The sequence below is a fragment of the Ixodes scapularis genome, unplaced genomic scaffold (genome assembly GCF_016920785.2).
Source record: "Ixodes scapularis isolate PalLabHiFi unplaced genomic scaffold, ASM1692078v2 PGA_scaffold3__209_contigs__length_174095766, whole genome shotgun sequence".
In the NCBI taxonomy this organism is placed as follows: Eukaryota; Metazoa; Arthropoda; class Arachnida; order Ixodida; family Ixodidae; genus Ixodes; species Ixodes scapularis.
In genome coordinates this window covers 72,579,897-72,607,369 of record NW_024609868.1, presented here as the reverse complement: position 1 = coordinate 72,607,369, position 27,473 = coordinate 72,579,897, and the positions used below count along the sequence as shown (strand labels likewise).

The 27,473-nt window shown below is 45.1% G+C and overlaps 1 protein-coding gene across 1 annotated transcript; it reads right to left on the bottom strand.

Annotated features, from left to right (window-relative positions):
- Positions 1 to 1,215: 1,215 nt before the first annotated feature.
- LOC8043832 (cholesterol 7-desaturase nvd) lies at positions 1,216 to 20,758 on the bottom strand. Its single transcript, XM_042292773.1, has 5 exons — positions 20,711 to 20,758; positions 20,145 to 20,268; positions 4,796 to 4,984; positions 2,948 to 3,543; positions 1,216 to 1,380 (listed from the first exon to the last, which is right to left on the bottom strand). The coding sequence occupies exons 1-5, from the start codon at positions 20,756 to 20,758 to the stop codon at positions 1,216 to 1,218; spliced, it is 1,122 nt and encodes a 373-aa protein (XP_042148707.1).
- Positions 20,759 to 27,473: the final 6,715 nt, after the last annotated feature.

The window sequence follows — 27,473 nt, the reverse complement described above, 5'->3', positions numbered from 1 at the left end:
TTCGCTACAGGGAGTTCAGCACCACCAGGTCTTTTTTTTCTGACAACGAGTCTGCCTTTAAATTATAGCCGTTTTGCCCGACTTTTGGACACTTTTCTCACCCTTGCCTGGAGTCAGCTTGAGGAAACGCAACAGTACCGCACCGATCAATGGAAGGTCAGTGTAACTTGCTCACTGCGGGACGCCAGACTGCGGTGCCGCAGATCAGAATCCCGGTAAGGCACGTTCGCCGATATTCTTCGACCTTAAGATAAACCGTAGCGGATATCCCAGCCGATCCAGCGACGTCAACGTATCTCGTGACAATGGGCACCGGGCGCCGATGCACCCCTCTCGAAGGTCACGAGACGTTCACACGGCCCCGGACTGGTTTCGACGACTCGTAGCGTCCTCCGCGGCCCGTCGTAAAGTGAAAGGAGCTATAGTGACGCTGCCCCTTAATATTACAGTTTCTATTCATTTGAGGTCGTGAGTATATATGTCCTTTTATTTTGCATTATTTCACACTACGATCCCCATAGCCAAAAGTATCACTGACGAGCATCAGCATGCACTTGAGAAGACATTCAGATGCGGCGGGTGAGGTAACGAAGAGTTCTGTCTTACCCTTGTTCTTCTTTTTATTCTCTTATTCTTTTTTATTATTGAACAGAGTGTTAAAACAGACGACTGGCTCGGAAAATGATACGCATCTACAAGAAGACAATAGGTGAGAGTGCACGTGTTTACAGGCTACGCGGGTTGTCACTCAATGCGGCTTACGGTCGAAGAACCTACTGGCACGCATCGATAGGATACGGACATTGATGAGTGTCAAAACCTGATTCTATCCTATCCTAATTTAGTCTAAGATGGAGCCTCTTTTGGTAAACTGCTTTTGTTAATTTTAGGTAATGCTTGTAGCATTGTTTAGGCGCAGCTGCGAGCTCGTGGCTTTAAGTATTTCCCGAATGGAGAACTTGGCGAAGCAAGAGATATGCAGATAGCTGTCACCTCGCGTATGATTAGCATAATGTGTTACACTATCTCCTCTCAGTGGGAAGTTATTCGATAGTTGGCTAAATTGAAATTTTACGATGTCTTCTGAGAGCTCAATCCGTTACCTTATCGGAGATAAGATGGAGCCACTTTGCAAATTTGTAGGGCGAAGAGGGGATGATATACTGGACTATCTAATAATTGAAAATGCATTATTTTTTATTAGAAATAGTTTGGTCACCACTCGTAAGTACGATCCCGCATGTCTCTCCATGTGGGGCTGCTCGCACTAAAGAATTGGGAGTACCACTTCCGGAACTCGATCACTGTCCGATCGTCCTTCTGCCACGGTGGTTTTGTCTGCATCGCCTTGTGGTTCCAAAACAGCATGTCTCTTTCGAACTGAAAAAAAAAAATTAACCGCATTATCTTTTTTTTAACGCTGCACATTGAATAAAATATCAAATAAATAGTACGAAAGGAGTTTTAGCTTTTTTTGCTAAACTAAAGTTGCTCTAAATAGTTCCACTTAGTAGTTTCACATATACACGTTAAAAGATTGTATATAAATATAGGGGATAACGTGTCGATAATAACTTGAAGAAACACTCGAATTAGTAGCTATAATACATGATATAAGAATCGTGTACACAACTAAAAGAAATAACTCAACTCCTGAAAGAAACGCGAAAAAACCTCTCGCAGTCTTCCAGATTCATGGTATTGTATTTGGCCATTTAAAGCCTATGCAGACGAGTTGGTTAGAAAGTACTAGAAACTGAGGCATGAGACATAAAAGAAAAAATAAAGGACAACACAACACGACAGTAGAACTCTCATATTGAGATTTTGACTCATTTTTGGTGATTTTATGTTTTGAAATGTTGTCCGTTATTTCCTTTTACCTTCTCTCAAGGTCTAGCTTAGGATGGTGTCCATGTGTGCCTACAATCATCCCACTTTGAAATGTTGGGCAAGGAAGCCATATTTTCTCTTAAATATAATTTCTCTATACACTATTCCAACAATCACCTTTTCGTTGTCATCTCTGTCCATTGAGATATGAGTATCAGTTTAAGCAGAAGGAATAGAACTCTTCTGCTAAATGTCGTATGCCAGTGCGTGCGTTGAAAGTTCAGTAACGTATAATACGCCCTCGTTGGGCCGGTCATACGCCTCTCTCTCTCGACCCGTAATCACTATCCCAGCCATAACCAGGTGCCGAGACCCGAGTCAAGTGATAGGAGTGAGGCGGTTGATTGTACCGGCGGCCACATAGTTCCCACCGCAGTCCAAGCTTAAAGGCGAACGGAGTATAATATATAGATATCAAACGTCAATCCGGACTTTTCTGTTTGTATTCAGTGATTCTGTATTTCAACGATGCAATAGTGTGTGTGTGTTTGTGGAAAGGGGGGGGGGGGGACTGCAACCACGATTGCCTAAGTTCGCATTGTAAAAGTATGTCCATCCCAGGGTGTAAGATAGACAGGTGGAGAAACGGCCCATAGAAGCCTACCGCAGCGCCGTGACCGGATTGTGTACTCGTCTGCTTGCGGGTAGCCCAGATTTGCGACAGATGGCACTGCGGCGATTAAAAAAATTGGAATCGGATTTGCATAGAACTCTATGAGAGAGTGCGCAAAATAAACCAAAAGCACGACAGTCCTCCATTAAAAATCCACGAGAAACCATCTCCGTCAGTTTAGCCGGCCGCCACCGGTCGCCTACCCGGAGTGAGAGTTCGCGGTGCTCCACATAGATTGCGCCACAAAAAATTAGAAAACCGAAGGGTTCACATTCGGGTCGCTCATTTGGCTCTTGTTTCCCCACCTGTCTATCTTACACCCTGGTCTATCCTTTGTGATGCGGCGCTTACATTGTAGGGGGTGAAGAAGTCATAATATTCTACTTTACCCCGAAATTAAATTGTGGGATTTAAAGAGTTGATGTTGTTGTTGACACTTACCGAGTTAACATAACCTTTAGTTGAAATGCAACGGAAAAGCCAAGTCGTGTTCGGCTCAAAGTGGATCCTGTGCACAACCCGAACTTGAAAAGGTCCTTCCGGAGTCACCGACACAACAGTCACCTGCACACCAAATTTACACTCGAGGCGAACCATCAGCAATCCTGGCCCATGCAGCCTGAGGTAGGTGCGATTCCTCAGGAAGGCCGGACACCTGCCCAGCACCAAAATGTCCGCGTCGATGTCCACGTTACACTTGTGGTCCTCGGTGTACCATTTGGGCGTCCAGATATGGGTCAGGAATCGTCCCCATTTGGTGTCGCCGGCATTCTTCGAGAACTCCTCCTTCGAGACGAACAGGTTTGGACCGTGAAAGTAGCGGAAGTGCGTCAGGTCCGATTCGTTCTCAGCGAGGTCTCGGATGTGGCAGGTGAGTTTCTCTTCGTAGCGTCGAAACATTTTCCATTCCCCGTTGGTGATCTGCGGCACGTCTTCCAGCTTCCACGACGGTTCTTCTCCGTCGGCGTGGAACCATAGGAATACGTGTCCCAGGAGCTCTTCGGTCTGCCACTTCTTTAGCGTCACAAACTCGGGAACTGGAATTGACGAGAGAGGAAGTATAAACTATGTTTGCTTTATTACGAGAAGAAGCAGTCATTGCCAGTAATAAACCCAGCGGAAACCAACTCTACATTTCGGTTTGGAGAACGACACAATCTACGTTGTGACTTCGAATCCCTGTATAAGGTGAATTTTTTGAATAGCATAAATTTGGCCTCAGCGAGCTGCATATTTATCTAAAGGCGTAATGTAAATATGTAAAAAAACTATCAAAATATAATATTTGTGTGTGTGAGTGTTTACGCTTGTGTGTGTGTGTCTGTGTCACTTAAATAACACGACAAACTCTAAAGTAACGTAAGACCTACAAATTGAAGTGTGAAAGGCAGCTTCGATACCAAGAAACTGAAACCTAGCGGGATTTTTGGTACTCTAGCTCTGACCACCTTCACACGTTTCAAATTTCAAGTGAGTTGTAGAATCTTCCCAGTATAATTGTTTATAACCACAATCTGGGTGAATAGCGTCTTGTGCTTTTACAAAATAAAATTTAAGCACAAGATTCGCCACTCGCCTGCAAGGTGCTTACGATCGGAATCTTGCCGTGAGACATCAATTTTCATAAACCAACCTCGCACTAACCTTTTTTTTTGTTTTTCATTCATGATTCCTTTGTCTCTGTCAACGTAAGTTATGTTAATACGTATATTGCTGGTAGCGCGTCTTGACTGCGAATAAATGTCTAGTCTTCGCCAGTCTTCAATCAAGTAACGCAAGCAAACAGTCATCTTATGGCTTCCAACTTCTGATACAAATCTCTTGTTAAGAAGTAAACTGTTACTAGAACTTGAACCTACAAACAAAATTCATATTATATAGCAAGATAAACGGGCGTTTAGAAACGAATGCGAAACCATAGCTACCATAAGAAGCGAAGAGTATCGTACATCGCAGTGGCTCTTCAGCTGAGTTACGCGCCGCAAAACAAATTTTTATGCATTTTATATTCCACCGATTGCTTTATCTTTCACTTAACTGCCAATTCTTCTAATATTAACTCTAAAGTGCTGTTATCAACGTGTTTATTGGTTGACTATGTTATGGAGTACGGTACTCGACGGCAAGTCGTCTCCGGAAAGACTTTGTATTGTTTTCTGGGTTAGGCCAAGGCGAGCTTCCTCACCATGTCCACGTTGTGGCTAATAAAGGCCTAATTCACTTATCGGGCTACTATTCAAATTATTTCCCAACATATTTTGCATTGCCAAAGCAAACGGAACAGCTCACCTTTAGCAGCGTACGGTACGTGCTTGCAGACCCCGTTTGAGCTATCGAACCTCCAGCCATGGAAGGGGCACTCGATACAGCCGTCCACAACGCGGCCCATGACTCCGAGATGGGCTCCCAGGTGGGGACAGTAGGCATCCATAACATGGGCGGTCCCATCCTTGGTGCGAAAGGCCACAAGCTCCAATCCTGCGAAACCAAGGGGCACGTTTCCTGGTCTCAAGCAGGATTTGTTAGCCGGCGATTCTCGGAGAAACCATCGCTGATATTTAGCCTAGTTGCATCATGACGGAAGCTCGTCACGACTTAATGACAAGTGCTGCACGAATCTGATTAATATAATGACCAATCAACGTTAAGGAGGATCACACATGACACATTCCGAAGTGTTAAAAGTGTTGCTGCTGGCCGGGTAAGATAATATTTTTGCGCTATTATTAAGAGCGCATCAGCCTACTGGTTTATTGTAGTGCAGCCTATAGTTATTTGCTGAGACGCATAGATTAAAATTCTCAAAGGAGTATTGAAAGTATTGTTATCTGTCTTTTCATGGGGCAAGTGGTGTTGCAATGCGATATAACTCAATATACTTTCTTTAGGTATACTCGGAGATATTCCGTAGATGCTACGTGAGAAGACGGTTTCATTTACGGGCAGCATTGCGACACATTCCGTTTGATTGTGAGGAATGAAACGCTTTCATTAAATCAATTAAACTATAATTCGTATGAATGCTGTGAACTTCAGGCTATCAATATTACCGTGAACAGTACCCTTCGTCATTTGGGAGAACAGGAATAACATATTTTAAAATAAAAACGTGTTGATCACTAAAAGATCACCTAAAAAGTTTCCAAAACAGCTAGACATCTTTTAACTTTAAGGCACAGGACAAGAAGGATATTTTAACACTATTTGCTGCTGTAACTAGTCTAAAACAGCACAAAAATATCGTTTTAAGTCCACGCAGCGGATTTGCATTGAAGCACTCCAGAGTGCTTCCATGCACAGTCCACTGCATAACTTTACTCTTGCTAGATGTGTTGTCTAGCCATAAGTGCAGACGCAGATATTCGTACGTAGTTCAGATCGCAGTAAAATCATAACCAATGGTCGTACTCAAGGCCACTTTCGGTACCTGCGCATACACAGCGCGCCTCAAGCCGGATGGCGACAACTGAAGGTGTAAAACAAATACACACAAAAAGAAGAGTAAAGAGCATCTCAGTAATGTCAATTGAGTGCGCTAATGTTAATATTTTTAGAAAATATAATAATCTAGATTTTAATGATAAACCGATATGGGAAGGAAAAATTGAGCAGTGGATCGTTAGCTTTACATCGCCTTGACCGAAGACATGTTTTTAAACGTCGCCTTTCGCGTTGTCGGCGTTGTCGGTTTTCCTGTTCTGGGAATGTATTTTTCCAAGTATATATCCCTTTCGGTTGGATCCTCGCTTGGTGTTTTAATGTCACGCGAGTTACCGAGTCACCCTATGAATGTTTTCTAGATGGGCCTCCACAGTCAAGAAGCCAAGAAGCCGGGGACTCACTTCGCCGTTCGGGATTCCGGGATTCTGCTTCAAGTTCGTTGCTGGTGGGTGCAAACAGTTCTTGAAGTGTTCTTGCTGTCCATGCGTCAGGCATGGCACGATCGTTTTTTCTTTAATGCAGTGTATGTGACCCGGTTAATTTCGCAGGCGTATTTACGTCAGACGTGACGTGTAAAACGGTCGAACGTAATGAATTTCTCGTTCACGCTTAATGATTTTGCAACCTCCACGCATCGATAGTTTCACACCACTTCATATCGTGGCAAATGACGCTAATCAGGAGCGAACGTGGGGTTTGCTAATTTGTAAAATCATAAAAGAGAAGTTGGCATCAAAAATACAATCATATAAATAATACGTAAAACTTCAGAAAGTTAATTTACCAGTCATTATATATTTGCGAAACAGGCTAAGCAAGTTGACTGGGTACACTGAACATAATTTTCAATTGACCAGTCAGAAGGATGTACCTCGAAGGGAATTAACGAAAATGTACCTCTAAAAAAAGTGTTGCTCGAACGTACCAGTTTTCTGTACTCAAACCTGTTTTCTCTCTCTCCTCGGAATACCCTGTGGGTATGGCAGCATCTGGTGCCTGTCGTTCAGCATGCGTCGACGAGCCCCCCCCCCCCCCCTCCCCCCCGCCCCCCTCAAACTCAAGGCATAAGTTATCTCCGCTCGGCACGTCATGCGGTAAGACTCACAGTACCTATCCAATTTAAAATTATAAGGTGAGCCTCACTTCGTCCATTCACAGTATACTGTTATTTTTTTGTTGAGTACGATGGTTCCTCAGAGAATTAAAGAAAATACCGCGAGGGCGACAGACGTGTGGAGGAAAGCTGCAAGGGCCGGACACCCGAGACAAGGACCATCAGTAACCAGGGGGATAAAGTGAGAAAACTTAAGAGGCAGCTAATCATCTGGGCAACAAGAAAATCGTCGACCGTATGCTGGGAAAATTGTGGACCTCCATCCTTAGTTGGCATGAGCATTTTCTGGTCATATTCGTACATGAAGTGAACTGTTGCTGCAACTAAGTCGACTCATCCTTCTGCAGCTTACAGGGCGTTACCAGAGCTACGGCACCAGCGAGCCAACCGGAACATTTGGCTGAGGAAATGACAATGTTTCGTGGGAGTATACTCCTCCTGCGTAGAGCTCCCACAAACCTTGCTTCGTTGCTCTGATTAGCTCCAAAGGGCGGCAGCGTTTTTTATTTGTAATATGAGGCTGATAAACCACTGAAATTGGTTTCTCTGGCCACTGAAATTGATAATGCGGCTTAGCATACCTCATGAGGGTTCTGGCATCTATCCTATGATATCTTATGCAATTAGGAATGTCGCTACCACAAGTGATCACTTGACAATAATCTGCCACTCGTCATATGACAAACTGCGTAAATAATTGGGTAAGTGCAGTAGCGGCAGTTTTGCATATCTGGGAGAAACAGTGGCTGGGAGAGCTCTCTTCCTCATTACCATCTGTCTCAGTCAGGGCTGTCTTGAAAACCCCTTTCAAGTCATTGGTCAGAAAGGGAGTTTCTGGGTTACCGCTGACGCATAGTAATTTACGGCATCTATGAGACATTCGAGAGGGAAAACCTTATGCAGTTGGAACGAGCGAACCAGGCTGCAGACTGTGAGGACGACTTAAATCAAGCCCTGCTTTTTACGAGTGGTATGTCAGCATTTGGCATGCAAAGTGTGGAGCAGGTATGGCATTTGAAACTTCAGGCTGCTGAATATTAGAACTGTTGCCATCAGCACGACAACCACAGCTGGTTGTCCTGCTAGTATGCCTCGTTTTGTAGTCACCGGAAGATAACAACACTAACCAGTTGCTGCCATCATGTTGTGTTATAGCGAGTTCGTTTTACACGCACTGGCACCGTTCCAGTTCTCTCTCAAAACGCATCGCACTCGCGGAGTGTCGCACGAAGAACTGGCCTCAAACGAACTTTCCAAATACACCGAGTGCAGACTGATGCTGTCGCTATCAATGTTGTAGAAAGAGTACTGATCTCAAACCGAAACTAGCATTTTTCTCTTTGACGTGATGGGTGGGAATGCGAGAGTGCAGCCGCTACCAACGTTTATCCATAAACGTTGGTCGCTGGAACCTGTCTTTTTTTTTTTAGATGACTTCAAGCACCTGGGTTGTCGTAGATATATTTACAGACGGCGTAAATGTCCACAACCAGCTGACTATAAAGCGGCTGGTTGCGATCTTTAAATTCTTATAACCATTAACACTGGAGAAAACTGATGATGCTGTCCGCGCAAAAGCTTGATCCGTTTGAGCATGATATTATGCGTGAAGCACTGAAAAGGTACGGCTTAAAACTAGTCTGTTGGAATATCCAGCAAAACGTTTCGTGGGACATTCGATTTCGATATCATCGTTACAGGTGGATCAGATTTTAGCCTTGGTGAGGGCGTTGAGAACGAGAGCTTTCTCAAACAAAATACGATGGGGCAAGATAGCTGACGTAGATAAAGGTTAAACATCCAAGCCTCGGGTAAAGCTACAACGCGTAGCTCTCTCGGATGCTTATTGGGCAGTCACACGTTTCTGCTGGGGGAGGTTTTGGAGAAATGTTCAATTTTTCACCCGCATACGGTTGGGGATAAAAATCTCAGGAACCGCTGATGCGTTTCTTCTGAGCATTTCTTTACACACTGGTATATTCTAGCGGCTGTGCGACAAGAGAGCGACTAAAAACTTGTAAATAAAGCACTGGTTGTCAATTGTTTCCTTCATGAAATAGCAGACGCTCACAATTCAAGGCCGCGTTTGATTCTGTTGCCCGCGGGACGCGATTTTTACCAGAAAGTCTAATTTTTTTTCTTTTCAGTTCCGCTGTACAAATGACACGTCGTAACAGACGAACCCTCGTCGTCTGCTCCCGCTCCTCGCCGGACCGAGCCATAACGGGATTGCATTTTGTCGCACGCTCGGTTCTCTCGCTGCAGCGAGTACATGCACGCTTGGGGTGTCGGCGCTGAAACAAACTCGGAGAGTGCAAACACTCGTGGAGTGCCAGCCGAAACAAACTCGCTCTACGCTGCGAGTGGGCACGAGTGGGCACGAGTGCCATCAAACGAACTCGCTATTGGCCAGTGGTCAAGAACAAGACTATTTCTCCCTTGAGCTTGGTGGACACAGTGTTCTTGAATTCGTTTTCTCAAAACCCCTTTGGCACGCAATGGCACACATAACATAGTTTAGTGAACACCCTACCTATTAGTTTCCAGTTCGTGCTAAATCACAAAAAGATCCCTCGCAGAATGAGGTAGTGCTGTGAAAAATTACGTTTTTAATTCCACATACCGGAGGTTCCCATATCTTGGAGTTTAGATAGGAGGAAGCTGCGGTTTGTGCTGTCAAAAGCCTTTCTGAAATCTAACTGGACGATCTTGCACGGAGTTCGGTTGTCGAGGCTGGTGCTGAGTGCCTGGGTGACAGCTGCATGGACCGATTCGCAACTCCTGCCGGAGCGGATACCGCATTGGTGGGGGCTAAGGAAGTTCGATAGCTCAAGGTGGATTAAGAGTCGCTTCTTAATGACTCTCTCTAGCCGCGCTTACATGAATGCGACTTAGTCGCATCGAATCCAGTTGTCGCATTCGATGCGGTCGTGTAAACGGCATAATGCGCTAGAGAAGCGCATCGCATTCAAGTCGCCAGACAGAAGTGGATCGAGACGGCGAATACGCATTCATTCAACCCATGTAAACGGAGGTCGCATCGCATTTTGGAACGGGGAGGATTATGGGAAGGCGCTCGCTGCGGGAGCGAGTGAACAGCTGAGAACATGGCGGCGACGAACTTAGTCGGTGGCGGCGGAGAGCGATTCCGTGTGCTCGCCCGCAGTTCCTCCCGAGAAGAAACGCGAGCTTTTATTGCCAAACTAAATGAGCGGAATATCATTGAGCTGCTCGGTGAGGGCGGCCCCCGTCCAAGCCTTGCGAAATACAATTTGCGTGTCCGAGGGAGTGCCTAGAGGCTTCGGCGCAAGCACGAACGACGCCGAGAGCTCCGAGCACTGCACGGTAGCGCAGAACGAGCAGCTCCTACCTTGGTACCGTTCCTAGCTGCGCCGGAGCCTTTCGGCCTCGGGGTCTGGCCGCGGTTGGCGAGGTATGGCGATGCGAAGCGCGGTGGCGTCCGCAGAGCGGTAGGAAACGATCTCGCTCGCCGGGCCGTGCGCAAGCACGTCGCCTCTGATCCAGAGTGGCCCAGCGGCCCGACCGGGAGCCAAATTCGTTTGGGTTTTGATGTTTCATCCGTCTCGAAACTCCTTGCACAGCATCGAAAGCAGCGGGCACGATCCTCAGTTTACGCTCGCTGAAAGCGTTGAAAGGCCTTTACGCACTTCCCGTGCGAAGCGATGCACCAGAAAACGTGGCCACGTGGTGCGACCGGTGCCGGAAACGCAGCTTTTAACTTTTAACCTTGCTTTGAACCGGCGTGGCGCCACCTTCGCGTAGGGCTTGGTGCGCATTCATGTAAACCTTGCCGCGTCGGCTTCTTTCGGACGACCATTGGAGTCGATGCGCTGAAGTCGTATTCATGTAAACGCGGCTACTATTGTTCGGCAAACGATGTAGGTTATGGAGATTGGTTTGTATGAGTGGATGCCAGACTTGAGGGAAAACCGTGTCCCTTTTCGAGAGGCGTTACTGACGCGAATTTCCAGGATTTAGGAACAGAGCCGTGGGAAAAAAAATGTTGAAGAGGCGAATGAGGACAGGAGAGATGCGGCCAGCACAGGATTAAGCAATGCAGGGCGGAAGCCGTTTGGTCCAGGGCGTTGAGAGGAGTTGACATGGGCAGGGGCTTCGTAGGTTTCACCTTGAAGAATGACTATGGGAGAGAGTGGGGTTGCTGGATGGCCCGAGAAAAGTGGTAAGAGAAGAGCTCTGCTATGTCGTCAAGATTGGAATAGGACCTGCCGTGGATCTGTGAAGACTGGCGCATGGAACATTTTTCGTTGATAGTGAAAACATGCCCAAGTGTTAGGGCTGGCAGGTTGTTTTTGCTGCTAGTTGCTGTAGGTAATTGCTATGAGAGAAATGGATGAGATGCTTGACTTCAGTACGTGCTTGGTGGGCTTGGTTAAGGTCAGTAGGATTTAGAGTCTTTCGCGCTTTCTTGAATAGTCAGTGTGTTCGTCTGATTAAGTTTGCAATCTCCTTTGTCATCCATAGAAGACTGCCGCGCCTCTTGTTGATCCTTAAGGTGAACACATTTGTGCTGAATTACTGATATGTCGAGCGAGAGGTCGTAGGCCTCGTCTGCCGATGGGTGATCAAACACGATGGACCAGGGGGCGAGGTGTATCAGCTGATTGAGATGAGGGGAATCGGTTTTTTAGAACTGCTGGAACGTCTTGGCTTAAGGCTGCGGTCCCACGGCAGCCATCTTGAACAAGGCGTTAGTTCAACCAATAGATGGCGACACGCACCCGTGGGGTGGCCGAAACATTGGTTCACAGTGGGGTGGCTCGAGCACCATCACGTTCCCCTCGTGGCCTTGCTCGCGCCGCTGCCAGCTGTGCTCAGCTAGCTCAAGTAGCGTGGCCCAGCAAACGGATGTATGCGAGAATGTCAGGCTGGGTATAAATTGTTGTCTGATATAGGGACATACAGTTCGGCGGTTGTAACGGGCTTTCGCAATAAATCTTACCAAGAAGGAATCAAATGTTGATTGACGTGTCAATATTCTATCAATGAACATTTCCTCTGCAGGAATGCACGCTCAGTAGACTCAACCAGTGGAAGCGGACGTCAAGTAAACTGTTTCGCGATTTACGGTACTTACCTCACCATTTTAATGACGACTAAAATAACGTCACGAAATATTGTGTTTCACGGGGTCCGGAAGATGTTGTAAAGGTTGTTACATTATAGTTCCCGGAAAACAAACGCCGTTGCAATATTTTCGGAAGTACCGACACACATAATGTTGTAAGTACAGCTTAGGAAAACCATCAGAAGAAATAGGAAGACGTTTATTTGCAATGAAGACGCTATGAATGAACGGCGTTTAGCGACGGCAAGTTATGAGCGTTTGGTAATTTATTAGTTGACTTGATTGCTAACTATGGACATGCGAACAATGAAGACCAGTTTTGTCGGGAGATGGTGTTGCGGTGATGACCTGATATCGGACGACTCATGGCAGACGAACAAGCAAGTTTCTTTTCAGCGAATGGTAAGTGTCCAGTGTCAAGCACAACACGTGGCTACCGACGTTGTCGACGTTTCGAACACTTACCGCTTTCGACAAAAGTCCTGGCACCTGGGCTAACTTTGTTGAAAGACTCGAAGTCTTCCTTGAATCCAACGCCATCATGAACAGTAACTGAAAACGATCCACTATTCAGTCGGTGGGTGGCGAAACGTTTCGGCATCTACGGAGTCATGAGCGATGCGTACTCTAAGTGGCTGGAGGTTTACACGATGCCTGCCACGACGTCCAAACACGTCATTGACGTTCTACGGCCTCTTTTACCTACTTTTGCCCTACCGAAAATACTTTTCTCTAATAACGCGCAAAATTTTACTTCAAATAAAATAAACAAGTTTTTAAAGAAAAAAAAAACGGCATGAGGCATCACATTAGTGCACCATACCATCCTGCAACTAACGGGCAAGCAGAGCAGATGATGTGCAAAACGAAAAAAAAGCCGTTTTGAAGCTTACGGAAGAAGCAGTTCAGTGAAGAATCGCCAGGTTCTTGTTCCGGCAGCACGCGACGGTCTCATCTTACACGAAAAAAAACCCGCCGAAGCAGTATTCGGCGGACGAAGAGCCACACCCCTCGATCTCATAATACTGTAGCCTACGAACAAAGATCGAGAGATTCCCAGATAGAGAGTAATGGTAGTTTAATCGGTCGGACAACTCGTCTACGTGAGGAATTTCAGCGGAAGTGGGGCCTTCCATGTAAAACTTGAGTAGAAAAGGCTCTTTGTTGGTTGACCAGGAGGTGTCATCTCTCTGAATACGTTGGATATCAATGCCCTTCAGTGTAAATATAACTAAATCACTAAACTCTCTTTGTGCATTGTTTAACTGCCCTTGTATTTGATAGTAGAAGCTATGGTGGTGATTTGGACCTTTCCCACCCGGCTCCTTTTTCTTATTTTTCGCCTCATACTCCTTTGCGGTTTAAGTATGCTTCAAGAATCTTTTAGAACGGGGACACTTTACGTCAACGAGGCCATTTGTTCCAAGTAGTCAATCAGGGAATGCTGCTAGAAATCCGTCCCTCATATTAACGATTAAGCCGCACTTCCGCACAGTGCAGTTTTCCTGTTCAACGTACAGTTGTAAAGCAGCATCCTCATTGATTGTACCTTATACTGTTGCGGGTGAAGCAAGTCTTTGGGTACACGATACTTGAAACAAGTCTGGCACTGTACGTTGTGGTTCGACACCCACTAATGTCGTCGTCCTTATGGAGCCTCATCAAATAATAATTACCTCGTCACCTCATATTGCTCTTCATCAACAGTAAGTACAATAGGCTACCGCCATATTACAATCCGAGAATTGAAAAATTTAGTCGTTCAGTCCTTCAACAAGTTTATTATTTATACATTGTTATTACGTTACATTACCTCGAGACGATCGACGTCCATCGTCGATCTTCAAATACTTATACCTGTATATAAATTAGACACACAAGAAGAGGGGGGGGGGGGGGGGGGGGGGGGGGTCGGTGGCCGAGTGCATGGTCTAGCGCACTCCAGCTCGGAGCACTTGGAGAGAAAGCTCGCGGTGCAGAACCCACCCCGCCCCTGCCCGTTTCGATCTGGAAGAGCATCGTACCGGCGTGCGCTCGTGTATCACTACTGCGTGGTGCACGTTAAAGACCCCAGGTTTCCGGCTGTACCGCACTGGCTAAATTGTTCATCTACAGCTGAGTCACCAGACGCCCACTAAGGCAGACTAACTTCCGGCTGTATAAACATACACACAACAATTTGCAATTAGACGCATAATAACAAAGAACACAGCGTGCCGCATCTTTTCTTTTTGTGCTTTTTTTTTTTTTTTTTTTTTTTTAAACAGCGCAAGCTCGTGCGTTCTTTCTTTTGAGACGGTTAGAACGGTCGCACATAAAACCCGCGTTTCTCCTACCCGCCCGATTCCTCCTCTCATTATGTGTATTTTGTTTTAACTAAATAAGCTATAATAATGGTGCATTATTCATATTTACTTTCAGTTTGAGTCAGGGAAAAGGAGTTTCGCGGGAACTAGAGCCAATAAATGAGCTGCGCTTAGAGTATCGGCACTCTCTTTCCCGACAGTGTTGTGAACGCAGCCATTTTGTTGCTTGTGCAGAGCAGGCGCAACTGCCGATCGTCATGATTCAAAAGTGCGACATCCTCAGCATTAGATTCGGTGTTAGGAAGCTCATGTAATGTTGCTTTGCTTTGTCGAAAACCGTTTAAAGTGGAGGACGGGAAAGCGTTTCTTGTGATTTCAGATAAAGCTTCAAATAACTGGCAACCATGATTTTAAGCCACAATAAGGCCAAGTGTCGCTACTCTGAAGCGTAGCTTATTTAATGACACTATTCATGCTCTTGTTCAAAAGGCTTGTAATACCTGGAGGGGCCATGACGTAAGCCCCGTGGATTCCACAAGCCACTACCTTTTGACACCTGCCTCTTCTTCATTGTTCCCGCTTGTGCCAGTAAATTAGCTGCGGTTCCGAGTAACGACACTTGGCTTAAAATTGTGGCTTAAAATCATGGTTGCCAGTTATATGGAGCTTTATCTAAAATCACAGGAAACGTTTTTCCGTCCCTCACAAATGTTTAAACAACCCGCGACAGAGCATTTCAATATTGCATCAGCTCCCTAGCATCGCATCTAATGCTGAGGAAGTCGTACTTTTGGATCATGATGATCGGCAGTTGCGTTTGCTCTGAGCAAGACTCAAAATGGCGGCGCCAAAACCAATTTTGGGGAACTGAGTGCCGATACTTTAAAGCTCATGTAGTGACTCTAGGCATAAAGTGAACTCGGGTGTATTATTTTCCTCTTCGTCTTTATTGTTCATTGATTTCAATCATATCGAATAATGAACGCATTATATCACGCTACGCTTGTGTAATTATTTGTCTCAGATTTATTAGCCTGACCCAGTACTTAAACCATTCAGTTATCGATAGTAAATCTTCCAATATATTTTTTAAATGTGAAGGTAAAGAGACACGGAGATTGATGATGATACAGACGCCAACGCCGCCCTCGGAAATTTTTTGAACACTAGAAATCAGCAGTTTGTCTGCCATCCGCCAGGTAGCGCAACAAAACAACCAAACAGTTTTTAATTGTTTTTAAAATTAGCTAAGCTCTACACCTATTAAGAAACCAAAGCAAGATCATTGTGAAAATTTAATACATCGCAATGTATATCTATTCCAAACAATAAATGTTATTAAATGCCAATAAATCTGTTTGATGTCCAAAACAGATAAGCGTCAAAAACAGGTAAGTTTGAAGGGCTCCTGGAGCGTTATGACTTTGAAAATGAAAAAAAAGCCATCGTCCACCTCTTGGGCAACCATTGTAGCTCTAAATTTTATAAAAGATTTTATCAGAGTTTAATTATTTCTTCAGCGGCATTTGAACTACCATGACTCGAAGCACAAAAAAGTGCTACGTTTGATACAAAATAGCTAAACAAAAAAATTTTACACAACATTAAATTTTTTTCTGCATATTACCAATTATAAGCACTACATCTGTAGCTAATTTCATTGCCCTAGCGCTTGTCATTAAAAACATATTTGTGCTGAAAAATGTCAATTTTAGGGCAATATTTGGAGGGATGAAAAAAACAAAGTAGTGCAAATATAAAAAAAGTGGATCGTTAGATTCTGCTCCGACATCATCTTAACAAAACTGCTATATTGGAACCGTGCTATCTTTAATAGATCGTTCATAAAACATGAACTAGCGGAGCAAGTGAGGGTCCGCGCCATCATATTCGCAACGGTACAAATGCGCATGAACAGTAAAAACCAACACATACATAATACCAAATGAAAGAGGATTGCATTGCCTTTCGAATGACATCAATCCCACAAAACAGTATTTAAAAAGTGACGAGTAATGGCCTGCCAAAAAGTACCTAAACTGCCACATTCAGTGGGACCGTGGCCTTAACGACCGCGCTTAGGGACTGAGAAATGAATATTGGTGAGGAGAGCGCTGTGATTAGAACCTGGTAGGCTGGATTTGACTGTGCAGCGTTAGGATAAGGTGGGATTGTTGATGAGGGCGAGGTCGAGGTATGTAGCGGTGCCGTTTCGAGAAAGTTAGGATGGGGCGTGACGAAGTTGGCTGAGGCCGGCAGTTTCCTGTACGTCTAACAGCATTTCATCGAGAGGATCAGATAAACAGTGCAAATAACCTGCTGGGGTCAATGCGCTGTAGGCTATCTTGGAGGAGGGCGTACGATTGTTCACGGAGGGAGGGTGGGCAATAGGTAGACATTAGAAGAAGCTTTCCATGCTTGCCAAAGACCTCGACAAAGATGGCTTCTAGACCTGAAGTGGTGAGGTGTTCGAGACGTTGGCAGGGCAGCTGTTTTGACACAGCACGGACCCCGACGTCCCCAGTTGAGGGGCGGTCTTGCTCGCATACAGAGAATTGTGTGAGATCGATTAATTGACCCATTAATTGCCCACTGAAGACTAAGGTGTCCAGCATGTCTCGCATACAGCGAATATTGTATTCGGAGAAGATTACTTTCGTGCCTTAAAGTCTGGTAGCTTGTTCTTTAGGAAGCAAACGTTGGAAAACCAAACGTGATTGAAGTCTGCAAACTCCAATCACGCATTTATCTCACGACAACTACGCCAAACGCGGAGTTGTCGTGCGAACAGCGAACGCTGCTGATGTCGCTCACCGCGGGCGGGTCGGAGTGCTGCTTGGTAGAGCTGGTGATGATGGTGGGGTCTGCAGGGGCTCCATGCTGCTTGGGGGATGGGAAGAGGTTATCGGCCTGGGGTGGGAGCTGACACGCCGCACAGAGCCACTCAGTTGATAGTAAGTAGAGGTGTCTATACAAAGCGAGAAATACATTTTCGCATTTCTGGTAGATCCACAAATCACAAACGTCGCATTGGAGAGCGGCGACATTGTCGAACACAGACCGGGAACAGCGGGGGCAGGTAGGACGTGGGCTGGAGTTTGAAGGTATGTCACCAGTGCTCAGCAATAGCAGGATTAGGTGAGGTTTATGGCGAGGGTGACGAGTGAAGAATGCTCAGCCAGAAGGTCGCTTCTATGGACGGCGATGTTTGATGGTGATGCTGCAGTCAGAAAGTGGCATCCTACCGTATAAGCCGGAATATAGGTCGAGTTTGTTTTTGAAAATGGACCTGAAAAAGTCAACCCTCGACTTATATAACGGTCATTAGCGGAAAAACAAAAATATTCTCGCAACACTGGGTGGCTGAAGCCGCCATCTTTTTCATCTCGTTTTTCTTTGCAATCGCCTTTTAATCGTCCACTTGTCATGACGGTCATGATTCACTTTCACCTGTGCTCCTTGTTTTGTTACATCTACTGTTGCCGCACCCGGAGTGATAATGAGCGGAAGTAGAAGACAGTTCACGGTAGCCTCCATGAAGAAGGCAATTGCCTATGCAGAGGTTCACGGGAATCTTGCAGAGCAGCGAGAGTTTGGTGTCTTCGAGAAGAGCATGGGCTACTGGTGAGGCCAGAGACAACAACTGGCAGCGTGCAGCAAGGTGAAGAAAACTTAACTTCGTGGAAGGACTCGGGTGTACCCCGAATTGGAAACAAAGGAGGTAAATTCAATTCGGAATCTGCGCGCCAGATCACTACCTGTGTCGTCAGAGTGGATTCGTACGAAAGCGGTTGAGGGCGCTCGTGCCTCCGGGCTCTCGAGGGCGCAATTCAAAGGGACGGCATCGTCCCTTTGACTTGCGTTAGTGAACTCGTCGTTGGAGGAACTTTCTGAAGAATCGGAGTAGTAACGCTCGCGCACTTCCTGTTTTATTGCGTGCGAAGCAATTAAATAAATGTGTTGTGTTTTCTCGTTATTCCGTATGCTTGGCCAAATCTGTTACCAAGATAAGGTTTCATTTTCTTGCCATAGAAGCTTTTTTTCGCTTTTTGCAACTTGTAAGTTAGGGGGTCGACCTATATTCTTTTTCGACCTATATTAAAGTTTATACGGTAAGTGCTTACGGTTTGTTTGATCTTCGGTTTATCATTTTTATGCACATACCTTCCAGGCTAACATCCAGACTGTTTGTACTGCCATGTCTGTTCGCAAACACCCGTCAACAACCGCATCATTGCATGTGCTGTTTCTAACGTTTTCGTATCAGTTGTATTATGCAGAGCGAAAATAAACAGTTGGCTGCTTGAAATAACTCGTGTGAATAAATTACCTGTGATTGTCGTCCATGGGTGTGCACGTCACAATAAAGCGAAGCGGGCGCGAGAAGCCAGTAAACAAAATGCCATGGGGGCCGTCATTTGGAAAAAAATAAAAATTAAAACAAATCAAAACGTGGCTAGTTACCCCATCCGTGATGAGAGGCCGCTTTTACGAGTTTAAATAATTGTTTGAGGAAGTTTCGCTCTTTTTAAATTATTTGACTGTGAATATAATTTAAATTGTGTGAATAATATATTACAAGTTTAGTTCTGCAATGTACTTTTATTTACACAAGGCCCTCGATCACGTGTCTTGCGATTACCATAGGCTTATTCTGCAGTGGGCAAACTGTATATGATAAAATGTGGTGCGGATCTTTTGGGAGATATCTGGTGGCAATTCCAAGCATCAGTAACAAAATCCACATGCTTTTCAAAAGACTCTATTCAGTAGAACTATCTGACTCATCTGGCGTTATTTGGAACTTTCGTTAACCAGCCTCAAAGTTTAGAACCCTATAGCACAAATTCAACTGTCAGACTCGGAAAGCAAATTCTCCAAATGGACGTTGAAATTGAGTTCAAAATATAATTCACTGTTTGCCACGGTAATATCTCAAGGCGCCGCAAGAAGTATTTTCGCCTACTGCAATTTTGTTGAGAGTAAGCAAAAATAACGACCCCATGACTCCAACGCCATAAACATTAAGTTCTTTACAATTAACCAATGTAAACTAAAGAATATTTTAGACCGCTACAGAAGAAAACAAAACGGTAATATAACTTGGAACCCGCTTTAAATCCCGCCAACAGTGAAACGGCAATTTCTACCGCCTAGACAATTCAGAAAACTGCGGAAAAGCCGCTTAATTGTCAGCACTGCATAGAACCCAATGCAAACAATAAAGCTTTCTGAGCTAAGAATAAAAGCTATAAGTTTATTAAATTCTAAATAGTGTTCAATATTATTGTATTACTTCCGTTCATTCAAGATGCCTGCAGTTCTAAGGCTGAAGTAATTTTTTTACAATTTTTTCCTCAGAACCGCCGAGAAGGGGTGCAAGGGACGAATGACCCAGCATTTTGGTGTTGTTTGGTTATATACCGTAAGCTAGAAGGAACGTTTTCAATGATGCTCCCCTAGGGGCTACTAGGAATTATATATTTAACTGGGCTTCCGACAGACGCCATAACTCTAGCATATAACGCAATAACTGATGACTCGTCACACTGAAAATCGCATTTTAGGTATGACCCTTGCATGCTCATAACATATCGCAATGTTAAGGTTTTAGTAGAAGTGTTTTATTAAGAAAATTGGTTTTTAGCGGTGCAAAAGTATTGAGCTCACCCATTACGTCCACCCGCTTGACCTCTTCCAGGTGGAGATCTTCAGACTCCAGAATAGGAAACCATCCATTGGGATAGACCGGGGGATAATCATCCTTTAGAAATTTTCTGCGGATGGGATTAAGCTGCAAAACGTCATGAGTATAAACTTTCCATAGTAGATCATTTCATCATGAATAGTTTGAAGAGTGTTGAAACAAAGATTTTCTATGATACGCTTTTAATAAGACCAATATCGGAACGATATCTTAATTGGCGAGTGGCGGCGGATTAGCGAATTCTGCCAACGGTGTCGATTGTTACGCTCCGGCAGACCCATATTCCATTCGCGCCATTTTTCTTTTTATACAAGAGCGAGTATTTTGAGGCTCGCGAATTCGTTTTTGCATGTATCTTGAGGCTCGTTCACACACTTCCAACCGAGTAGTAGCGACTGAGGCAAAAGCGGTCTTGTCTCAGTCGGTCCTACGCGGTTTCAAGTATGTGAAACGGCCTCAAGATACACGCAAAAACGTATAAGCCAATGCGGAAATTTGGTGGTAGCATTCGTAATAAAGTGGCGCTCACCAAAGATTCTACCTTGTTACTTCCTCTCACGATGTTATTGCGAACCATCCAGTAATAAATAATACTATTTTAAAACTGAGTACCACCGGTTCACGCTATGTAGCTTCCTGCCTGCGCATCACACCAATACTACGAAGCCGCTCTCAAAACAAACACATACATTTTCCTAGAAAGGAAAACTGTCCATGAGCCTCGGACAGCGTATGTGCGCACTCAGTCGGGGATGCGCAAATGGTACAAATAGGAATAAAAAAAAAATCATTTACTGGCCAACGGGTTGCACTGAACGTGTAATTCAAAACTTTCTAGAGAAGAAAACTCTAGGAGAGAACGATTGTGTTCTTGAATATAATGTAGAGTAACGATAACGAATTCCGCTAAGCGGTAAGGTTATTCCGACATCATCATATGCGTTACCAGCTCTTGAACACACACACACACAAACACACACACACACACACAGACAGACAGACAGAGCGCGACACTGTTAGCGCGAATAAGTGATCGCCGGTTTTTCCAGTTTTTTTTTTCTTTGAAACCAGGGGATGTCGTCCAAGATATTATTGCTACGGAAAGAGCTCATTTAGTTCTATAATGTAAGCGATAAAATTTTCTGCTCGCTAATACTATATAGAAGTAAAATGCGAAAATGCGCCGATGTCGTGTTCGCGCTAACAGTGTCGCGATGTGTACATATATATGTATACATATACATATATAGGGTGTTTTTTATGCTTGACAGATTTGTTTAAAAAAAGTCGTGAAAGTGGCACTTATGGGGTATGTGCAGGTGAGTTGTACGGCCAGGGGAAAATAGTATAGTGGGCTAATCGTAACGATCAGTCAGCTAAATAATTGAAATTTGTTCATTAACTTTTTAATTAACGGAAATAGGCGCATGGCTCCAATTATAACGTTTCTGAGCGTCATCGAAACCCACTAAATCTGTAATTTTCAGAAAGACTGAGCGCGTGAGAAGCGTAGTAATGCACTAATGTTACCACTGGTGAAGCAGGTACAAGGCTAGCGGTTGCGGAACGCGGATGATTAGATTATCATCGCGTTCCGCCACTGCTAGCTTTGTGCCTGCTGCACGAGTGGTAACCTTCGTGCGCCCCCGGATTTTCCACAAGTTTCAAGTTGTTCTACAACGAGTTCATTTAGTGGTTTCTGATGACGCTCAGTAAGTTTCTAATTGGAACCGTATGTTCATTTTCAATATGTAAAACGTTAATTGACAAATTTAATTAATTATCCTACTTATTGCAAATATTAGCCTCCCACATAATGTCCCCCTGGCCAAATAACTCACCTCCAGGAGTCGCATAAAAATAACTTTCACGGCTCTTTGTTTTTTAATTCAGACAGATTTATTACAAAACATTCGTAAAAGATGCACTACTAAACTTTGGGTGGATGAGTTATATAACCAGAGTGACCTTATATAGGTGGCTAATCTTTGCGATAAGTTGGATAATTAACTAAACTTCCGTAATTAACTTTTTAATTAGCAAAAATAATTATTCGGTTTCAATTAGAAACATGTAAGCATAATTGAAAACCACTATATCACTCAAATTTAGAACGACTTGAAGCTCGTGGGAAACTGGGGGGGGGAGGGGGGGGGGGGGGAGTGGGGCACAAAAGTTATTAGCCGTGCAGCCGCCGCAAAGCTAGCAGTGGTAGCACGCGGATGAAAAGCCAAATCAAAGTAAAATTTGGGGGTTTTACGTGCCAAACCTACGACGGGCATCTGGCACGCCCCAGATCGTTCTAAAATTGACTGATATAGTGGTCTTCGGTTAGGCTCAGCATGCTTCTAATTCAAACGATATGATCATTTTGCTAATTAAAAATTTAATTAAAAACGTTTAGGTAATCTTTGGACTTATCGCAAAAATTAGCCACCCACATATTGTCCCCCCGGCCGTATAACTCACCTGCACAAACCGTATTATTGCATATTTTACGATTTTTTGTAGAAAATATGTTTGAATTAAAATGGAACACCTGGTATATATATGTACGCGAACGTAGTTTACAGCAATGTTTCACTGTACTTTTTCTTATCTTGTTCCTGCTGCGTTGGCTCAGACTGCGATTGTGTGCGCCATAATTACGTATAATGCGCAAACTAAAAGACCGAAGGTTCCTAGTTATGAGTGCAAAATTTAAAATATATGCGGGTTTATGTTAAAACAAACAAGGTAAATAATTTTTTTATTTTATTGAAAAATCCCTTTTATTTTGTTTTAGCCAGAACACGCTTATTAGTAATCATTAATATTTATTTTAAATCACGATATTGAATTGTTGCATAACATTCCGCGATTTGTTTACACGATTTTATATGTTGTTAAGGCACCTCAGCGAGTATTACAACATTGCTTAAATCGCCAGAAGTACCATAATTAAAGTTCAAGCAGGAGTATAATCAGCATGCACATGCAACAAATATGTGTTGCGCAAAGTGCTTTGATACCTGAAGTAATAAAACGAGCGGTCATTATTTTAAAACTAGGCGAAGGCCACGGACACAATCAAAGGCGTTGTTTATAATCAACCTTCAAAAAAAAAAAACATTCTCGTATTTATTTTTATTCATGTGTTAGCATTATTACCTACGTGACAGCGAAAACCTGACGCCGTCCATCTGCAGACAAAACAGTGGAAAGGGAAGCCCGCGGCGTAGGAGAGAGGAGAGTAATGGGAAGTACAAAGGGGCGAGAGGTAGGTGACGTCACGGGGTGGAAGCCAATGCGCGCGTGAGAAACCGGAGAACAGCGAATGTAGCATCAGGTAGCTCATGCGCTGCAATTCTTGAAACCGGATGTCTATGCTGTATCCAGGTTTGGATTGCTATTTTTGAGTCAGTCTGGGTCGGAAGCTGTAAAGTAGCAGTAGGTAGGAACAGAGCGTTGGAAGCCAGTTGGTCCGCCATCTCATTGCCAAGAATGCCAACATGTGAAGGTATCCATTGCACTCGAATGTTACAGCCTCGGAAAACAAGTAGACGTCCCAAGTTAAATATATCACGAGTCATGTTGGCATTAACGCCTCTGCCACTTTGAATGCTTTGCACTGCACACTGGCAGTCCGTTGCGAGCAGCCAGTTTCCTGGTGGCCTTTTCAAGATATAAAGAAGAGCTGCGTGAATTCCACAAAGCTCGGCCGTAGTCGATGAAACTGCGTGATCAAGCCGTCCTGACCAAGAATGGTGTTCTGATGGGATATGGTATGCCGCAGACGCGGAATCGTTAATGAGATTAACAGAGCCATCAGTGAATATGATCTTAAATGAAGCGTGGCGGGACGCCAGGACGTCTTCCGTCAAGGCGCGGCTGACCAGCGAGGAATGCTGTGATTTTCCATGAAAGCAAGGGATGTCATCATATACGGTGAATGGATGCTCACTCCACGGTGAATCGGCTGGAGAACGCTGAACAGCTGGTGTATATCCGAGCGCCTCTATCAAAGTGTTGCAGTGTCTGCCGTAATGAGAACAGTGCCGCCGTTGGACATCCTCGTAAAGAGAACCACCGCTGCTCGACAGGGCGAGTCGAACCAGATGGCGAAGAGCCCGTTCCTTAGCGTGCAAAGATACTGGCATTTCCTGGGCCTCAATCCACGTTGCCTCTATTCGAGAGTAAGAGGGGAGTCCTAGGGCCATCCTTAGTCCAGCGCGATGACGTCGTTCCAGCTGATCCCACAGAGAGCGAGTGGGAGGCAAGTACGGCGCGACATAAAGAATTCGAGACAGGTTCAGCGCTCGATGCACGTTAGTTAGGGCTCGAGGAGTTGGTCCCCAATCAAGGCCACGAAGCCTACGAATAAGAGAGGTTGTCATCGTGCTTTGCCGTACAAGAGTAGTTACGGGGCGACGAAAGCAGAGCCGCGAGTCGAGATCAACGCCCAGATAACGGTAGTTTCAACACACGTGGCAATCGGATCCCAGATAAAGTTAAACGTGGAAACCCGTGGCGAAGAGGACGGCGGGAACAAGCGAGCACAGCCGTCTTTTCTGCCGAGATGGAGAGACCGAGGTCTTCCAGCATGTTTGCAACTCGCTTAAGGCAGGTTTGCATAAAAGGGCGAAGTATACGGCGATCGGAATGGGAAGCCCACAAACAAATGTCGTCAGCATAAATTATCATACCACTAGGATGAGGTGATGAGTCCATGCACAGTGGTAGCGTTGCCATTACGACGTTGAAGAGTGTCGGGCTTAGACAACTACCTTGAGGTAGCCCCCGCAGCAGTGGGCGAACAGCACCTTTGAACGTTCCCAGGCGGACACTGATAGTCCTGCCGTTCAGGAAGTCTTCGAAATATCTTAACATCCTTCCCGTTACGCCAAGATGTCTCAAGCACGCAAGAACAACATCATGGGGAACAGAGTCAAATGCGCGTTCCACGTCTAAAAATACTGCCAAGCCTGTATGTCCCTGGGAACGGGCGTCTTCCAATGCTGACGTGAGAGTCGCAATGCAGTCAGCGGTGCAACGTTCGCTTCTGAATCCTGCGAGCTCAGGGGGAAGAGCTTCAGTATCGTCGAGGAACCACTGAAGGCGTGTAAGGACCAGGCGCTCTAAAAGCTTGCCAACGCATGATGTCAAAGATATCGGGCGATAGGATGACGACTCCGAGGAGGGCTTGCCGCGCTTTAAAAGGGGTGTTACTAATGCGTGTTTCCATTCTTGAGGGTTCACACCCGAAGACCAAACTGAATTTAGACGTTCGAGTAAGGAGCTGCGTGACTGATAGCTGAGATCTCGTAATGCTTCATATGTTATGTGATCAGGCCCGGGAGCGCTGTGACGCTTGCATCTTCGAAGAGCAGCTTCCAGTTCTGACATGGTGAGGGGGTGATCCAGATTCTGCGGACTTCGCGATGGGCCAGTCAGCGATAGGGGCCGCGATGACCTTACAGAACGTGGAGCAGCGACAAAGCGTATCGCAAATTCGTCGGCAAGTTGACATAATGCCAAGCCAGTTTTTAAACTAAGAGCAACGAACACGTCTCGAGGTGTCGGAGATCCACTCATACCTCTGAGCACTTTATAGATCTTCGGCTTCGGTGTACATGGGGTCAGTGACGAGCAGAACTGGCGAAATTGTCTGCGACGAAGTACTCGGGTGTGCCGGCGTAAGGCTGACGTTATACGGCGACACTCAACCCAATCGGCGATCTTGCCAGAGCGGAGCGCACGGCGCTGGGCACGACGGCGAGCTGCCCGAAGACGAAGAAATTTCAAGTCCGGGCTAGGTTGCGATACTCTGAGTGTGATTTTTGTTGTAGATTGGACGAGGCAGCTTGGAATTGCTTTAAGGATATCCTCTGACGGATCGAGAGACAGAAGACTTTTCCGGAACAGGTCCCAGTTGGTTACATGGTACAGACGACGCGGCAAGCGGCCCACCCTGGGTATACTCATCAAAACTGGGAGATGATCGCTTCCGCGCGTGTCCACGTCCAGCGACCAATATACGTCAAGATCGGGCGAGGCGAAACTAAGGTCGAGGACGCTAGGCTTCCCGCGATGGCCGAAAAATGTTGGAGAGCCATCATTTAAGAGCACCAAGTCTGTAGATTCAATGGCGTCTGCAAGAGATGTGCCCCGCGGCGTCGTGCGTTCACTACCCCACGAAGGGTGATGCGCGTTAAAGTCTCCACATAGAAGCAGAGAACCGGGGAACTGTCGACGTAAAATTTGAATGCTCTTCGCATCGAAGCGACCCGCAGGAGATACATACACGGATACAATAGTCATCCTAAAAGAACCAAATATGACAGTGCAAGCCGCGAACTCTGCTGTTTCGGTACACAGATGTGACACATCTTCTGCAGCTTGTTGAATGGTGGAGTGAACAAAAACCGAAGCTCGCGACAGGCTGTTTGGGTCAGATACGGCACTTCCATAATGAACATATGGCTGAATTCGAGATGCAGGTGGGAGCCGGCCTTCCGAGATTGCAAGTATAGGCACTGGCGTAGAGGCAAGATAATATCATTCGTCCAGTTCTTGTTTATACCTTCTTCGTAGCCTTATAACCATGCATCAGACTTGATCACGTCACTGAATAAAAGTAACCGATTACAGTTACAATTACTTCACGGAAAAAAGTAACCGATTACAACTACTATTACAGCTTTAAAAAAGTAATCGAAAAAGTACTCTAAAGTAATCGATTACTTCGCACGTTACTTTTCATTCAACTTTTTTGATTACGGTAGCATTCTGCTTAGAATCTTGGGCTCAGTTCCGAAAAAGAAAAAAAAAAAGAAAACCTTGACCGTCTTTGCTTAGAGGTGAGTGAGTGATGTCAGCACGCCCTATCCCTTGTGAAAAAAATAAATAATAAAATAAAAAGAGCATTGCTTATATACATTACTCACAAGAGGCAGGATGAAATATGTTTTCATACCCATAAGTAGTCTCCGGCGTACCAAAAGAACAATATAACCAGGAAACGAAGCATAGCGAAAAGGTCTACTAATCCTCGAGGTTCCGTGCTTAGTGGTTTCGAAAAAGAAAAAAAAAATGACCGCTGCCCAGAGCTGAGTGACTCCAGCACATCCTAATCGCTTTGGAGGGGGGAAGGGGGGAAGGGGGGGTGCCCCTTCCCCCCTTCCCCCCTCCAAAAAAAAAAAGAAATGAAGAAAAATTCTAGTGGGTAATTTTGTAATCGATTACAGCAAAAAAAGTATTCGATTTCAAGGATCGTTACTTCTTAAAGGAAGTAATTGAAGCGTTACAAAATT

Coding starts and splice junctions, on each gene's coding strand:
- LOC8043832 (XM_042292773.1), bottom strand. CDS start 20,758: ATGGTTCGCAATAACATCGTGAGAGGAAGTAACAAGGTAGAATCTTTG. Junction 20,269..20,710: donor GTAACAAGGTAGAATCTTTG/GTGAGCGCCACT, acceptor GACGTTTTGCAG/CTTAATCCCATCCGCAGAAA. Junction 3,544..4,795: donor CGTACCGTACGCTGCTAAAG/GTGAGCTGTTCC, acceptor CGTCAATTCCAG/TTCCCGAGTTTGTGACGCTA.